We start from the raw sequence: 17,512 nt of genomic DNA, 5'->3' as shown, positions 1-17,512 counted from the left end.
TCACTAGTTGATAGACATTTGGATTTTTTCCACCTTTTGTGTATTATGAATAATGTTGCTGTGAAGAGCCAGTAATAGTCTTTGTGAAGACATTTGATTTCAGTTCTCTTGGGTAGTGCCTGAGAGTGGAATTGCTAGATTGTATGGTAAATTTATATGTAACTTTTAAAGAAATTGTTGAATTTTTTTCCAAAATGGCTCTACCAATTTTGATATATCTTTGCCAACACTAGTACCAGCATTTCATATCCTAATCAATATCTTATATCGTATTTTTCATTATAGTCTTTCTAGTGGATTTGTAGTGTTGTCCTGTGTTTAATTTGCATGTTCCTAATAACCAAAGATATTGATGTTATTAATCATTTTCATATATTCTTTGGTGAATGTCTATCCATATCTTTGCCCATTTTTAAATTGGGTAGTTTGTCTTATTTTTTGAGTTGTAAGAGTTATTTACATATTCTGGATACAACTTCTTTATCAGATGTATGATTTTAAAGTATTTTCTCCCAGTCTGTGGCTTGCTTTTTCATTTTCTCAATGTTGTGTTTTAAAGAGCTAGAGTTTTACATTTTGATGAAGTCCTATTTATCCAGTTTTTCTTTTATGTATTGTACTTTTGGTGTCATATCTAGGAAAATTTTGCCTTATCCAAGATCACAAAGATTTTCTTCTAGAAGTGTTACAGTTTAGTGGTTACGTTTAGATCTATGATCTCTTTTGAGTTAATATTTGTGTATGATATAAGGTAAAGGTCCAAATACAAAATTTTTTTTTGCATATGGGTATTCAATTGTCCCAGAACAATTTTTTAAAAAGCTATCTTTTCCTCATTGAATCGCCTTGGCATTTTTGTTGTAAATCAATTATCTATAAATGTAAGTGTTTATTTCTGGATTTTTCTGTTATGTTTCATTGACCTATATATCTATCCTATGTCAATATCACACTGTCTTTATTACTCAAGCTTTATAATAAGTTTTGAAATCAGATTGTGTAATTGCTCCAGCTTTGTTCTTCTTTTACAAAGTTGTTTTGGCTATGTTCAGTCCTTTGTTCTTCCATGTAAGTTTTAAGATTAGGTTGTCAATTTATAAAAAAATTCTGCTTCTACTTTGCTAGGTATTGTATCTATAGAACAATTTGAGGAGAATATCTATTTCAATAAGATTGAATCTCCCAATACATGAACATGGACTAACTCTCCAGTTATTTAGAACTTTAATTTCTCTCAGCAATGTTTAATAATTTTCAGGTCTTACACGTTTTGTTAAATTTATTATTATGAATTTTTATGCAATTGTGAATAGAACTATTTTCTTAATTTCACTTTTGGATTGTTCATTGCTAGTATGTAGAATTACAATTGTTTTTTTTTTTTTTAAAGATTTTATTTTTTCCTTTTTCTCCCCAAAGCCCCCCTGGTACATAGTTGTGTATTCTTCGTTGTGGGTCCTTCTAGTTGTGGCATGTGGGACGCTGCCTCAGCGTGGTTTGATGAGCAGTGCCGTGTCTGCGCCCAGGATTCGAACTAACGAAACACTGGGCCGCCTGCAGCAGAGCGCGCGAACTTAACCACTCGGCCATGGGGCCAGCCCCGAATTACAATTGTTTTTTAAGTAGTGATCTTATATCCTATGACCTTGCTAACTTATTTATTAGTTCTAGTAGATTTTTTTTGTGGACTTTTTGGATTTTCTATATTCAGTATCATGCCATTTGTAAATACAATTTTCCTTCTTCTTTTCCAGTCTTTAACACTGCTAATTTCTTTTTCTTGCCTTATTGCATTGGATAGAAACTCCAATAGGATGCTGAATAGAAGTAGAAAGAACAGATACCCTTACCTTTTCCAATGTAAGGGGAAAATCTTTTAGACTTTCAAATTAAGTATGATATTAGTTTTAGGGCTTTGGTAGATGTCCTTTATCAGGTTGAGGAAGTTCCATTCTATTCCTAGTTCTTGGGACGTGTGGCTACTGAACTTTTTCAAATGCTTTCTCTATGTATTTTGGGATGATCTCATGATTTTTGGCATTTATCTTATTAATATGGTATGTTATATTAAATAATTGTTAGATATTAAGCCAACTTTATATGTTTGGCATAAATCCCACTTGGTCATTGTATAGAATTCTTTTTCCATGTTAAAGGATATGGTTTACTAATACTATGTTAAGAGGTGTTTTTTTTTTTTTTTTTTTGCATGTATGTTCATGAGGGATATTTTTCTGTATTTTTCTTATAATTTTTCTTTTTTGAGGAAGATTAGCCCTGAGCTAACTTCTGCCACCAATCCTCTTCTTTTTCCTGAGGAAGACTGTTCCTAAGCTAACATCTGTGCCCATCTTCTCCTACTTTATATGTGGGACGTCTGCCACAGCATGGCTTGATAAGCAGTATGTAGGTCCATACCTGGGATCTGAACCTACAAAAACTGCGCAGCCGACGTGGAACATGCAAACTTAACTGCTGTGCCACTGGGCTGGTCCCCTCTTATGATGTTTTTAACCTGGCTTTGGCATCAGGGTAATACTAGCGTCATAGAATGAGTTTGGAAATGTTATCTCCTCCACTATTTTTGGAAAAAGTTTGTGTAGGATTGGTATTATCTTTTCCTTAGATATTTGATAGAATCCACCAGTGAAACTTTCTGAGCCTGAACTTTTTTTTTTCTGTATGGGAATATCTCAAATTATTAATTCCATTTTTAAACTTGTCATGGGTCTCATCGGATTTTTTATTTCTTTGTGAGTCAATTTTGATAATTTCTGCTTTCCAGGAATTTTAAAATTTCACCCAAGTTGTCTAATTTGTTCCTAACATTCCCTCATAATCTTTTTTATTTCTGTAGGTTTCGTAGAGATGTATCCTATTTCCTTCCCCATGTTGTTAATTTTTTTCTTCTCTATCTCTTTCTTGATCTGTGTAGCTGAAGTTTCTTCTTATTGCTTTGTTTTAAAGAACTAACTCTTGTTTTTATTGACTTACTATGTTGTGGGTTTTTTTTTTTTTCCTGTTCACTGATTTCTGCTCTGATTCTCCTTCTGCTTGAGTTGGATTAAGTTTACACTTCTTTTTGTAAATTCTTAGGCTGGAAGCTTAGATGGTTGACTTGAGGCTTTTCTTTAAGGCTCTAAAATTTCCCCTAAGTACTCTTTTAAGTGCAGCTCATAAGTTTTGATATGTCTTGTTTTCATTCTATTTTAATTATGTGCTAACTGGTTTGAGGTTTTCTTTTTTGATCCTTGGGCTATTTAAAATTATGTTGTATGATTTCTAAACATTTGTGGATTTCCCACATTTCTTTATGTAATTTACTTCCATTTTGGTGAGAGAACATACCTTGAGACTTGTTTTATTACCTAGCATATACTGATGAATATTCTGTATGTATTTGAGAATTATGTGTAAGTTCTGGTCCTTTTAGGGTTTCAGTGGAAAACCCAAGATGTTTACCATGCCCCCCTAACTTGTCTATCTCCCTTGTGGTAGGAAGTGGCAGAAATCTCTGCTTGGTTCTTTCAGCCTTCCAGATGTTATTTTGTTCCTGGACTCTTTAAGAGTTTGCCCTGTACATCTGTAGGTCAATGGTCAGCCAGGGTTTTGAGAGAACTCTCATCTAATTTTGGGGTTTGTCCCTTTGTAGCTCCCTCTTTTCTGTTTTTTTTTTCCCTTAATTTCCAGATACTCTGGCATCCTTTAGCTAATAAGACAGCAGCTTTCTGTTTGAGCTGTGTCTACCACGCATGCACTGAGGAGTGCCCTCAGAGAAAAGCTATATAAATGTAGATCTTACTGAGGATTGTTGCAGGAGAGCATAGCAACATTATTGCAAGGCTTTAAGCTTAGCAAGAACAAATTACAAAATGGGTGACTGAGAAATATGCAACTTGCTGATTCTCGTAAATTACTGTGTTAGATTGATTGTGCTTTGGAATCAAAGGCCGGAAGGTAGTATCTTATCAAACATGAAGGCAAGGGGCTTAAGAACGCTGGGCCCTTGCAGGAACGGAACGGCTTCTGCATAACTTGCCAGATTGTTTGTTCCCAGGATACTCCTCATAGAATGGCCTTGTGTAGGGCTGGGGTACATTGAAGGGGGGAAGGTTAGAACTGCTGAGCTTTGACTTGCATGTTCCTGCTGGCATGAGTTCCTGCTATGCTTGTACTTTTTGGCCTGCAAATAAATACGTGATGATCAGAGGGACCTCACCTCAGTCCTAGAGGCTGATGGTCACCTGTCCCATTAAATAATATAGAGTGTGTTGTGTCTATTATATAGACGTGTTCTGTACATTCATTCCGTCCGCCCCTTCTGCTGGCTGCCTAGCTGGTCTTGGCAGCAAGGATGGTTCCCTTTTTTCAAGAGTGGAGGGCCCTCTAGTTTCTCCTTGCTTTTGATCACTCTCCACTGACTTCAAACAGTTATTTATTTGTCTACTTATTTATATTTTTGAGTAAGATTGGCCCTGAGCTAACATCTGTTGCTAATCTTCCTCTTTTTTTTCCCTCCCCAAAGCTCCAGTACATAGTTGTATATCCTAGTTGGAGGTCTTTCTAGTTCTTCTATGTGGGATGGCTCCACAGCATGGTTTGATGAGCAGTGTGTAGGACCACGCCCAGGATCCCAACCGGCAAACCCCGGGCTCCTGAAGTGGAGCATGAGAACTTAACCACTCAGCCATGGGGCTGGCCCCCAAACAGTTGATTTTTTTTTTAATATATATTTTATTTTACAGAATTTATAATTGTTACTGGCAGGAGAGTTAGTGCAATGCAGGCTACTCTCTTTGTTGTAAATTTTCAGATTCTTTTATCATTCTCTCTGTGTTGGACTACAGTGTAGGAACAGTGAATTCTAGAATCCTATGGCTGGAAGAGCCCTCAGGGCATTGTTTAATCTTCATTTGATGCATCAAAATCCCCTTATAACTCAAAACTTTTTGAATCATATCAGATCACTTTTTTCCCATTCCGTGTTTTTCATATCTTGTTTTTTTTTGAGGTTATTCTGTGTTAAAACTTGCCTCCTTTCTATGTCCACTTTCTGGTCTTACTTCTGTAAATTAGCAAACGCCTAGCCACAAATCAAATCTCATTTAATCATCACAACAGTCGTGTGATGCAGATACTGTTTTTCCTGTTGCATCATAGACTGCTCATTGTTACCCAGTAGTAGTGCTTTCTCCTCCCACACTATTTCAGTTAGGTTACACTTGCTCAGAATAGAGACTATTTCACAACCTGCCTTGCAGCTTCATGTGGTCATGAGATGCTAGGCAATTGGGTGTAAGAGAAATCTCCTGGCTGTTTCCTGGAGCCTTTCTTAAAATACAGTTGAAGCTCTCTCTTTGGCACCTTCTTTCATCACTTCTGTCACCCTGTTTCCTGAAATGATGATGTAATGGCTGAGCCATGAGCTACTATTTTGGACCACAAAAATGTAGGCCATATTTTAAAAATAGCAGAGTCAAGGAGCCTGGCCCTGAGTTTTTTGTGGAGCAGAACTATTATACTGGCTCTGAATCTTTTACCTCTGGATTTTGATGTGGAGTGAAATATATTTCTACCTTTTTAAAGCCACATATTTTTAGATGACTGTTAATGGTAGCAGAGCCTAATTCTAAGTGAAATCCTCAACTTAAAGAAGAAAGTACTAAGCTTCAGGGTGGTTAAATAATTTGCATGGGGAGTATAACGTAGAGCCTGGATTCACTCCAGGATGGCCTGACTGCTGCAAGTGGATACGAGGCACTGGCCCACATGCCATCCTACACCCACAAGTGCATTAGCTATTCTAGTTACCTCGTCAGTTTTGTCAATTTTCACAGAGTGCCATCAGCCCCAAGAACCAGGCTCACTGATTGTCCTCAAATTGCATTTTTTCTTTCATTTTGGTTAAATTTGGCAACTGATTTTAGCTAGTTTTAGATTCCCTTGCTTTCAGATAATATTGTAGGATATGTTATCAATCTTTCCAACTTTTGTGGTATGTAAAATATTAGTGGGTGGTACATGTGTGGGAGTAGGGAAGGCACAAATTCATGGCAGTTAACCTATTATAGCCATCAGCTTTTCATGGCCATTTGTGTGACAACTAATGATGAGCACTGAAACTGGTTCCCATTGGTGCATAGCTTATAGTCAATTCTGTCCCGAGCCAACAATAGCATAAAAAAGATACATACCCCTTCCCACACTATCTGTCTATCTCTCTATCTATCATCTATCTCTAACTATTGGCTAGATAGAACATAAAAAGCATGCAGAGCTAAAAAAATAAAAATAGGACAAGGCACATAATGAAAAGTAAGTCTCTTTCCCATTGCTGTTCTTCAGTTAGTTCAGTTTCTCTCTCCAGAAGAAATATCTCCTCCCAGTGATATTGTATGCATATTTCAGCACACGTGTATATTTTCTTCTTTTCCAAATACTAGAACATTATAAATACACTTTGCAACTTTGTATACACCTTTATTTATTTAGTTCCTTACTGGTAAGTGTTTTCATTGTTTTATTACAAATAATGCCACATGAATATTCTTATACAGAGCTTATTTCTTACATATATGAGTACATTACTAGGATAAATTCCTAGAAACAGAATTGTTGGATTAGAGGATATGCAGATGAAAATTTTTTAATTTATATTTTTATTACAAACTTTGATACCACAAATGAATATATGTAATATATGTAAACTCTAAAGCATAATAGTGTCATAATGAACACTCATGGTTTTTACATTTTTATAACGCTTTTATTTCATACTTGTGTGGGTCCTCAACACTGTATTGTTCAGTTTTGCTTGTATTTATTTCCTTATAGAACATTTATGTTTTAGACCATAACATTACTTTATCTTTAATAGAGTGAATACACATTTAAGAGTGAATACACTCTAAAGTGATAAGGTATCATACATTAGAGCCATTCAATAAATTGCTTTTACCAGACATTAAGTTCTTATAGTTAAACTTTAGACTCTGAATACGACAAGATGAGATCATATCAGAGGGATCGTAAGTGCCTCATTCCCTGTTGAAATTCTTCAAGTAACTCATATTAGCATTTAGATTGGGCTTCATTTCTGTTAAAAAGCGAACACATTCTGAATTTCAAAGTAGCTTACCTCTCTGTAAAGTAGCTTACCTCTATGTAGTTTTGTTTGTCTTAAGATTTATAAAGAGTATCACACTTTATGCAGTTTCCTTGATCTTGTGTCTTTTATTCAGGAGGTTTCTAGCATATGCATCCATATCATTGCTTGCAGATATCATCCATCCATTGTCACCACAGATGATACTCTACAATTCAGTTATCTATTTCTCTACTACTGAAATGTGTTTGGGTATTTGATTTTGGCACGTCCATTTTTAATTTTGATACTATTTCCAAAGTGTCCTTCCTTGAGAGTGGACAAATTGTTTTTCCCAACCATCAATAAATGAGAAATCCCGGTGGCCTTTAGACTGAGTTTGGTTGGCCTTTCTGAAGCAATATTATAGACATCAAAGCAGTTTTACAAACCCTTTCATGGACATTATTAAAGAGACAGGAAAGAGGCCTCTGCTCCAGGGAGGCCTCCGTGGGAGCAGTGACTAGCCCAAGATGCCCATCAGCTGGGGCCACGCTGGGAGGTTTGAAGATAGAGGAGACATTTGTCTTAGAACCTGACAAGATCTCCATAGCATGATTTCACACCTTGGCTGGTTTTCTGAATTTGTTAGAGGGGCAAATGAAAAGATATCTTTTCGCTTGTGACAAAAGTTATTGTAACACAGAGGAAAAAAAATGTCAGATTGACATGTGGTAAGACGCAAAGACTGACAAATGAGGTCTGAGAAGAAATCCTACCTGTGGTCAGCAAACTGGCACCAGGAAGTTTGGGAAAAGCCCTGCCCTGGCCTGAGGGCAGAAGGGAATTTCACAGAGCAAGGGAGGAGGGAGAAGAAGGAAGATAGAGTCCAGATTTGTTATTCTCATTCCTTGAAAGGACACTGTTTCTCAGAAATCCAGATGCTCTCTGGGTAGGGAATCCTCTGAAATCCCCAGCTCCAGTGGGCGTTCCTCTGCTGACACCTGGAGTTGCATGACAGTGGCATCGTTAACACTCACAGTCCCGGGAGAGCAGTTCTCAGTTACCTTTGCACCAGGCTGCAATCTTGCTCCGGGTTCTTTTTTGTTTTTAAAGATTGGCCCTCAGCTAACACTGTTGCCAATCTTTTTTCTTTTCTTCTTCTTCTCCTCAAAGCCCCACAGTATATAGTTGTATATTTCAGTTGTAGGTCCTTCTGGTTGTGCTATGTGGGATGCTGCCTCAGCATGGCTTGATGAGTGGTGCTAGGTCCGCCAGGATCTGAACCAGTGAAACCCTGGGCCACCAAAGTGGAGCACGGGAACTTAACCACTTGGCCCTGGGGCCATCCCTTCCTCCAGCTTCTGGCTCCTGCTCTCACAGGCTCTTTGCTTACTTCTGCCAAGTCGGGCAGGATAGAGTGATCTAGGCAGGGCCTTCCAGCTGGGAATACTCTTACCTATATAAGGGCCCCAAACTCTTCTTATTTTACTCATCCCAAGGCTCCTTGCATTCTCTGCTTTCGTTTGTCTCTCTGTATCCCTTCCCCTAACTTGTACCTTTCCTGTAATAAGAAGACCTTTTCTTTTCAGTGAAGCACAATATGATAAGAAGAAGGTAAGGACTATAGAAGTGGAGATTTGCATTTGAACTCTTGCTTACCAGCTACTAGTAATATGACTGTGGGTGAGTTAGCTTCTTGCTTATCAATATAAAGATACTAATATTTACCTCATTAGAATGCTAAAACAGTTAATGAGGTACCATTTAATAATATGCAGTTCCTGAAATATAATAAGTACTCACTAAATATTTCCATTTTTTGTTATTCATTTACTTCTTCATTTATAAATTCATTCATGCATTTAGCAAATATTTATTAAATATTTTCTGTGCCAGACAATATGCCTGGGAAGTGCTGAAGATACAAGTTAAGTAAGACACAGTCATGACCCTCCAGATGCCTGCCGTTTACTGGGGCAACAGACAAGTAAACAGATGATCTTCTTGCTGGAGAAATGTGCTCTGAGAGGCTTACGGAGGGAGTGTGAGAGGACAGAAGATGGGCACATGACCCAGAATAGGAAGGAGGAGAGTTAGGGAAGGCTTCCTGGAGGAGATACCCCTCACACTGCATATTCTTATAAATTCATGATAATGCAGGTAGAGTTGGAGGGAAAGGCACGCTCAATGAGCTGGTGGAAGAGAGCTTGGCATGTTCAAGGATGTGCAGGGAACTCAGAAGCAGCTAGGCCTACAGATCTGCAGCTTAGTCTGGGTTGTGGGTATATATCTGAGGGGCATGAGCAGACAAATATCTTTCCTGGGGAATGTCATTCCTGGGCTCCCCCTCCTGGAACTTCTGGCTAAGGTTCCCTGCTTCCCCTTGAGAATGCAGACATTGGCACCCAGACGGTGTAGGCTACTGGGAAGAATATACTGGGAAAAGATATGAGAAGAGAGTAATTTAACTTTAAGCAGCTTTAAACATTTACTCTCCCTCTTCCCTTTCCAGAAATGACGTGAAGATCTAAGAAGACAATGCGTGCAAATAAAACTTGAAAAGCAAAAACAGTTTAGTCAGTCCGGGCTTTTACAGATTTTCCTGTCTCTTTTTCCAGGCCCATCCCCCATCACTACCCTGCTGCAGGGCTTTCTCTTTATCACCCTCAACCTGATCTCACATTTTCTACTTAGCCACCGGTGATGTTTCAGAATCGCCAAATGCTATTGGATAGTGGATGCAGGGCAGCCTTCTCTGCTGTGCACCAGCCACAGTTCACAATCCAGGTTTCTAAACAGAGAGGACAACAGGATCCCAGAGAAATATCAGAAAGGAGACTATCAGGCACCAAGGTTTCTAGTCTGTTCCATCAGGCAGTTCTTGCCCCTTCCTATTCATCCTGTGTGTTTAAAAAAGTACATCTACCCCACAAAAACATTGAAATAATACTTTTCTTTTCAATTTTATTAACTGACTGATAGGAGCTTCAAATAGAAGAACATGATTTATGTTAAGCTTTTTGTAATATAGGAATGAGCTCTTGGATTCCAGTACTCTATGTAGGCACTTCCGTAAAGCCAAGTTCACCAGGATGGAAACCCCTGGAATACAATGGGATCATTTGAAATCTATCAGTGAGTGAAGATACAGTAAATGGCTACTGAAAACACAGCAGACAAAGATGATAACTTGGCATTTTTACTAGCTTTTTTTTTTTAAGTGTCCTTGTTTTGGTGAGGAAGATTGGTCCTGAGCTAACATCTGTTGCCAATCTTCCTCATTTTTTTTTTCTCCCCAAAGCCCCAGTACATAATCGCAGATCCTAGTTGTACATCTGTCTGGTTCTTCCATGTGGGATGCCACCTCAGCATGGCCTGATGAGTGGTGTGTAGGTCTGTGCCTAGGATCCCAAATGACGAACCCAGGCCGCCGAAGCAGAGTGCACGAACCCAACCACAATGCCAGGGGGCCAGCCCCTTTCATGAACTTTTTACTTTGAAAAATGTTTGGAGCACTTTTAATAAATGCTTTTTTGAAAAAATATTTTTTTTGTGGCAATGTCCTGAGAGTCTGGGAGAGAGGAGTGATTAATTTGGAATGTTAGCAGGATCAGAGTGATATTGAGCAAATTCTCTGAGGGCACACAGCTCATGCACCTTCTTTTTGTCCCTATCCCAATCTCAAGGGCCAGGGAGTGAGCAGCACCTTAGGTATCTGTGATCACAGTGGGAGGAGAGCCCAGGAGGACAGCTGGGGAAACAGAGGCACTGAGGTGTGAGAGTGGATGTGTGATGGTTTTAGTGTATGGAAGGTGGAGTAAGCATTTGACTGTAGGCTTTGGATTGTTCTCAAGTAGCAGATTTGGTTTGCAGATTCTGGGACGGGAAAGTATGTGGTGGACCTCAAGACCCAAGAGTCTAAATTTCTTTGTAGAGGACATTTTATACACAAAGTTGTCTGAGCCTGGAAGACATTTAGGAGTTCTCTCAATCATCTCATTTTATAGATCAGAAAACCAACATCTAAGGAGGTGCACAGACTTGCCCAAGGTAATGTAGTAAGTGGCACCCTCGACACTTCTTAGTCCAGGGTTATTTATACTTTGTCTTCTCAAGCCTGCTTCACACATCCTGCCGGGCTAGTGTGAACAGGCTGCTCACAGTCACATCACTGCACACCAGCTCTGTCCTCTCCTGGGCATACATGTTCTCAGGAAGGCCCCTGACTGATGGGGGCGGGGGTGGGTCTGAAAAGCAGGAGGAGAGGACAACCAACTATTAAAGGTCTTCAAGTCAGTGAGGGCCCAGGGAAGCAGGCGGAATGGTCATAAGTCAGGACTTGGAGTGGTGGGTTAATCAGAGAAAAATTCTTAACAGAGAAGCACCATCCCATGTTTGGAATAAGGAGGCCAAATGTACTGGCTGAGGGAGAAGGGCTTGAACAAAAGGTCTTCTTTGTTGACTCTACTTAAGCAAAAGTGAAAGAAAATTCATGAGGTTATGCAAGAACAAAGTGCAGAGGAAATCTAGACAAACACAACAGTCCAGGAAGGGGATTTCCAACTCAGCTGCTTGTACATAAGCTGGGTGCGCTCTCAGTCTCCTCAGACTCCTGTTTCTACTCCCTTGATTGCTGAGATGGCTTCTGGCCTCTGCGTAAGTTTGGGATTTGATAATGGGGATGGAGAAAGGGAAAGCAGCTCCAAGAGCTGGGGAGAGAGTTCAGGGATGGATGAAGGACAGTGCTCAGGGAGGTAGGGTGTCTGGGAAGGCATTGTGAAGGGGGTAAGAGAGGCATTGATATCTACAGAATGTGAAGGAAAGTTCTCTGAAGAGAAGCTGGTCATTTGGCTCCTGAGTTCTCTTTTATGTCAGACCTTGGACTGGCCACTGTTAGGGATAAACGGTAGGAAGTTGGAGTGGGCTTTGTGCTCAACAGGGCTGGTGAGATTTGGAACTATGGAAATACTGTTTTGAGCCCTCTGTCCCTTATCCTTTTTAAGGGTCCAGAGTTCTTAAACTTAAGCTTCCTTCTCCTCCAAAAGGAGAGGTTCACAAAACTCATTTACCCTAAGTTGTTATTGATCTGACATTACCTTATATAAGAATAGATGCACTTGAAAGAGAACCTGGAATGAGGGCAGTGCTTTGCACAGAGGAGTGACAGTCCAGTGAATAAACGCCTGTGACATCTAGATTGAGAAGGCATTTTTGAACAGAGCATTAGGGAGGTCCTCCCAGGCTTTCAAGTGACACCACAGGAGTGAGCTTCCTCATTTTCAGATTATTGAAGTAAGGCTGAGATGTAGTTCCTACCTTCTGTGAGCGAGGTCCTGGTCTAATTAAAGGAAGGGATCATATTGTACAATAGGCAGATACAAAAACACAGGAAATACAGATGGACAAGTAATATTGAACATAGTGTCACTGTAATATGGAAATTATTATTTTAAAGCAAGAAAACATTAAAAAAGAAACTAACAGTACAGAGAATAAGTGTCCTAACCAGGGTTTCCTTCTAAAGAAGTCATGGAGGGCAACCGTGTGAGTATCCTGTTAGGATGTCAAGTTATGGAAATTCTCTTTGGGAGTTGTTTTTAGAGTCTGATGTACATCTTTGGATGCCTTGTAGTTGTATTTAGTTTTTAACATTTGATGAAGTTTCTCTGGACAGGATGCACGTGAATAAGGTGGGAAATCATAAATGACATTTTGAGATGGATAAGAGGTATAGCTATAAAGGGATAAGACTGTTTTTATTGTTTGTGTTATAACCTGGAAATTCAAAAAGAGAGGTTCCAAGAAAGGGAGGGACACAGCTTGTTGTAAAAAAGCTAGAGGATCAGAAGGGCAGGAGCAATTGGGGAGGGGAAACAAGAGGTGTAAAGGGTGGCAGGCAATCTAGGCAACTGTCTCTTGACCTTTGTTGTCCAGGTGAATGTCCATTCTGAGCAATGGAAATTGATGACCTTCAATGCCAACTCGTATGACAGAGTGAAGAAGATTAACGAACATGTCCGGTCTAAGACCAAGGTTCCCGTGCAGGACCAGATTCTTCTCCTGGGCTCGAAGACTCTTAAGCCCATGAGAAAGCTATCATCTTATGGCATTGACAAGGAGACGACCATCCACCTCACCCTGAAGGTGGTGAAGCCCAGTGATGAGGAGTTGAACGTGACTCTGGTGGAGTCGGGTGATGAGGGGCAAAGGTACCTCCTCCAGGTGCGAAGGTCCAGCTCAGTGGCCCAGGTGAAAGAGATGATCAAGGCCAAGACCGCCATATCTCCTAAGAAACAGATCGTGACTTGCAATGGAAAGAAACTGGAAGATGGGAAGACCATGGCAGATTATGGCATCAGAAAGGACAGTTTACTCTTCCTGACATCCCACTGCATTGGGGGTTGACCAGCCTGGGGCGGGGGTGATATGAGGAGCAAAGGAGTTTATTTCCTTTTAGCTCTAACTCACCAACCACATCCATTGATTATTTCCCGAAACTAATGAGAAAGAGAAAAATAGCAGGAGATTTGGGGTGAAGTAGGGAGGGAGACTACAGAATACTTTCCAACTATGATTCTTTGATTCTAACCATTGATTAAGTGGTACGATTGCGTATCACATATTACTTACAACAAAATATATTTTTAAGGCACATTAGAGATAGCATTCAAAGCCAGCTTGCTTCTTGGTTCCCTCTGATTTATAGAAAAACTCCTATTTTCTTTCCCATCCAACAAGATAGTGAATTTTAGGTTGAGATTCATGTTTCACTAATTTCTATGTTTCCACTTAGTTTAGCCCAGTGCTTCATGTATTATATCACTCAATAATTGTTGAACCAAATTAAATTTCTACTTATAGAGAACAGTGAAATGATTTATTATGAAGTGAATTAATTACTCTCACATGATTACAATCTAATTAATAAAGAATTTAGGAACACAATTCAACTAATTCTCTTCTCCTTACTTAAAGCTATTTGGTATGAAATAAAACCTGGTACTCTGCCTCCTCTTACTCTCTAATTAAACCCAATTAAACTGTTCTTATTTCTGGGGATGATGGTGGGCATAGAAAGCTATTTTTCCTGGAGATCCAGAGATTTCATGTTTCTAGTGGGGGCTCCTTGGGGGCAGATGTGCTTCGAGAGGCAACGGACTTCCTGAAAGGTGGGGGACTGTGGACCAATGTCTGTCGTGCCTTCCTTAGGGTCTAGTGGGTCTTCTCTAGGTTGGAGGTCTCAGTTTGGGTGAGGGGCGTAGGGGCTGGTCTCTGGGTTGACCCCAACACTCTGCCCAGGTTCTGGCTGATAGAGCTCTCTGCTTCCTTCACCACCAGGGTTCCTCTCTTGAGAACTCCAGACCCTTCCTCCATTTTACTCCCTTCATTTACTCCTCTGTTTCACTGTCCCTCTCTCATGTATCGTTACTGCATGTGTTTTTCTCCCAGCCTGAGACATGTCCACCTTCTTCTCCACTAGTCTAGTCCCTTCTCTTCTTTAAAACTTGCTCAAGAACCACTTCCTGCAGAAGAGTTTCCCATTTTGACCCTCCCCAGCACAACCCACACTTATGGGTGTTTCTTATTACACTTATGGGTCAGGTGCTCTGTGGTGGGCACTAGTCACCTGGCTAGGTGGGCACTGGCTTGGACTGATTTCCTGAGATGAGAGACCATGGCTCCTTTGTCTGGCTGGGGTCTCCTGTAAGGTAGAGTCTATGGTCTCCTTGTCAACTTGAGAGACACCTAAAGGCAGACATCACGGGGTCTTCCCTGGTCTCTTCCATCAGACTCGCAGAAAGCTGAAGTTAAGCGTCACGCCATACATCATCTTTCCAGCATATGGACTCTTGAGGGGTGGTTACAGCACCCCCTGAGAATGAAGAAGGTCTTCCCCAAATCACGCGTTCTCTTTTCATCAGTTTAGGAGAAAGCCCAAGGGTCATTTCCCCCTCCCTAAACCTGTATCAGTAGAGGATATAGGGATTATCCCCAAGCACAGGAACATTTGCAGACAGGAGGACGGGATCTCCCCCGTTAACCTTGGACTCCCTGAGGACAAACCTTGCAGTTCCTCATACAGAAATGATCAGCCTGAAGGCCAAACTGGTTGACTTTCCAATGGACATTCCCATCCTTGGGCCCTGGGCTAACAGTATCTTCCCTCCGCGACCTACTCACTGTCCAGCTTGCCCTCTCCCCAGACTCCCTAGGAGCCTCCTCGCTGCCCCCTTCACTTCCTTATTCCTGAGGGTGTAGATGAGCGGGTTGAGGGCCGGTGTGCCTACAGTGTAGAAAAGCGAAACGAACTTGCCCTGCCCCTGGTTGTAGCTGTGCGTGGGTTGCAGGTAGGTGTAGATGGCTGAGCCGTAGAACAGGCAGACGGCTGTCAGGTGAGACCCACACGTGCCCACCGCTTTCCTCCGGCCCCCGCTGGACCGCATGCCCCACACAGCGCGGGCCACGGCGCCATACGAGGCCAGGATGACGGCGGACGGCACCAGCAAGATGAGCACGCGGGCGGCGAACATCTGGCCTTCGGTGGCGTTTCGGTGGCCGCCGCAGGCCAGCTTGAGCAGCGCGGGCAGCTCGCAGATGAAGTGGTCCACCCGGAGGGGCGCGCACAGCGGCCGCGCAGCCAAGAGTGCCGTTTGCGCTGCAGAGTTGGTGAGGCCGCCGAGCCAGGAGGCGCCGGCCAGCGCGCGGCAGAGGCGCGGCGAGGCGAGCCCGGTGTAGCGCAGCGGGCGGCACACTGCGGTGGCGCGGTCCAGCGCCATCACGGCCAGGAGGACGCACTCGACCGAGCCCAGCGCCAGGGACGCGCACAGCTGGGCCATGCAGCCGTGGCGCTGCAGCCTCAGCGCCGGGCCGCGGAGGTTCGCCAGCAGCGGCGGCACCACGCTGGTGGTGAAGCCCGCGTCCACCAGGGCCAGGTGACAGAGGAAGTAGTACATGGGCGTGTGCAGGCGCGGGTCGCGCACTGCCAGCAGCACGAGCGCCGAGTTGCCCGTCAGAGTCAGGAGGTAGCAGAGAAGGACAAGGGCGAAGAGGACAGGCTGCAGGGAGGGCCAGTCGGAGAAACCCAGCAGGAGGAAGCGCTCCTCTGAGCTGTGGTTGGCCTAAGGAAGGAAAACACTCAGAATGTTTGGAAGGACGAAATACAGGAGGGTCTCATTATTCCTTAGGAGCAAAGGAAAACCCGGGCGTGAGGGAGTGGGGTGGGGGAAGGGTTGGAAGCACTTACAAAGTATCGATGTAATCTCGTTTACAGATCTGAACTCTTAGTTTAGGAAGATAGCCATATATTAGTATCCATAGTTGATATATTTACCAGACTCTATGAGAAGATCGAATCTCCATTTTATAGATGAATGAACATAGAAAGGCTAAATTGTCCCACGGTCACGGCCGGTGAGTGACTATGTGGGACTTGTACTCAGGCCTGTCTGATTTCCAAATCAGCGCTCTTTCAGCGCTCTCTTCGTTCACGCTGTGCTCCCAGGACACAAGGAGAAATCTAATCTGCCTCCCACGTGATAGCCCTTCAGATATTTGAAGACAGATTTCACTCTGACCCTCCTTCCTCTTTCTTTGACTGTGTATAGTGCCTAAAAATAAGTGCAATCCACCCCAGGTTTGGTATAACCAACCCTTGGTAGATCAGAACTATCACCTTCTTTGTTTGAGGTACTCTACTTCTATTAATACAACCCATTATACTGCTGACTACTGACTACTAATCTGTGGTGAATCTCTCCCTAGGCTGCTTCCGATGTCCATGTTCCTTCTACTTACCATCTAGTGTGATGATCATGATGAACACAGATCGGCCCGTGCATATCAGCCCTTAAATCAAAAGTCATCTGTGTAGAGGAAAGAACACTAAACTAGAGGTTGGGACACCTGGGTTCCACCTAGCATAGCCGCCTTTGGCCAGTTATTTGATATGGGAAAGTCACTTCATTTCCCTTTGTCTCAGTATTTTTATGTGTAAAAGAAAGAATTTGAACTAGATGACCCCTAAGGTTCCTGTCCTATCCCCTGACTCTAATTTCAATAAATGTTTTTCAAACACATGAAAAGGGGACATGGAAGCCTTTTAACCCTTGAGAGTGGTGCTGAATCAAATTTCCTGATGGTACAGAAACAATAAAGGTTGATGTGACAGATAAAATGTACATAGAAATCTTTCTATTGAGTGTTTCCTGAGAGGTATCATTATATAGATAACTTGGTTTAAATATCATATTGATTGCTCTTAATTTAAAAATCGTAATTTCCTAATTTTTTACTTTTGAGGAGAAAACTCTCTTCCCCCCAACAAAATATCATGTTTATATGGTTCTCTTATTTTATTCTCATTAGGCAGAACAAGTATTAATGTTGAATTCTGGAGTCAGACTGCCCAAGTTTGAGTCCTGGCTC

The 17,512-nt window shown here is 41.8% G+C and overlaps 1 protein-coding gene and 1 pseudogene across 1 annotated transcript; one reads left to right on the top strand and one right to left on the bottom strand.

Moving 5' to 3' along the window:
• Positions 1 to 11,261: 11,261 nt before the first annotated feature.
• Positions 11,262 to 14,037, top strand: UBD (ubiquitin D). Its single transcript, XM_005603658.4, has 2 exons — positions 11,262 to 11,743; positions 13,022 to 14,037. The coding sequence occupies exons 1-2, from the start codon at positions 11,726 to 11,728 to the stop codon at positions 13,490 to 13,492; spliced, it is 489 nt and encodes a 162-aa protein (XP_005603715.1). The 5' UTR covers positions 11,262 to 11,725; the 3' UTR covers positions 13,493 to 14,037.
• Positions 15,265 to 16,218, bottom strand: OR2I3P (olfactory receptor family 2 subfamily I member 3, pseudogene; annotated as a pseudogene).

This window comes from Equus caballus, chromosome 20 (assembly GCF_041296265.1).
Source record: "Equus caballus isolate H_3958 breed thoroughbred chromosome 20, TB-T2T, whole genome shotgun sequence".
NCBI lineage: Eukaryota > Metazoa > Chordata > Mammalia > Perissodactyla > Equidae > Equus > Equus caballus.
The sequence above is the reverse complement of the archived record's forward strand: the minus strand, read 5'-3'. Positions and strand labels throughout refer to the sequence as shown.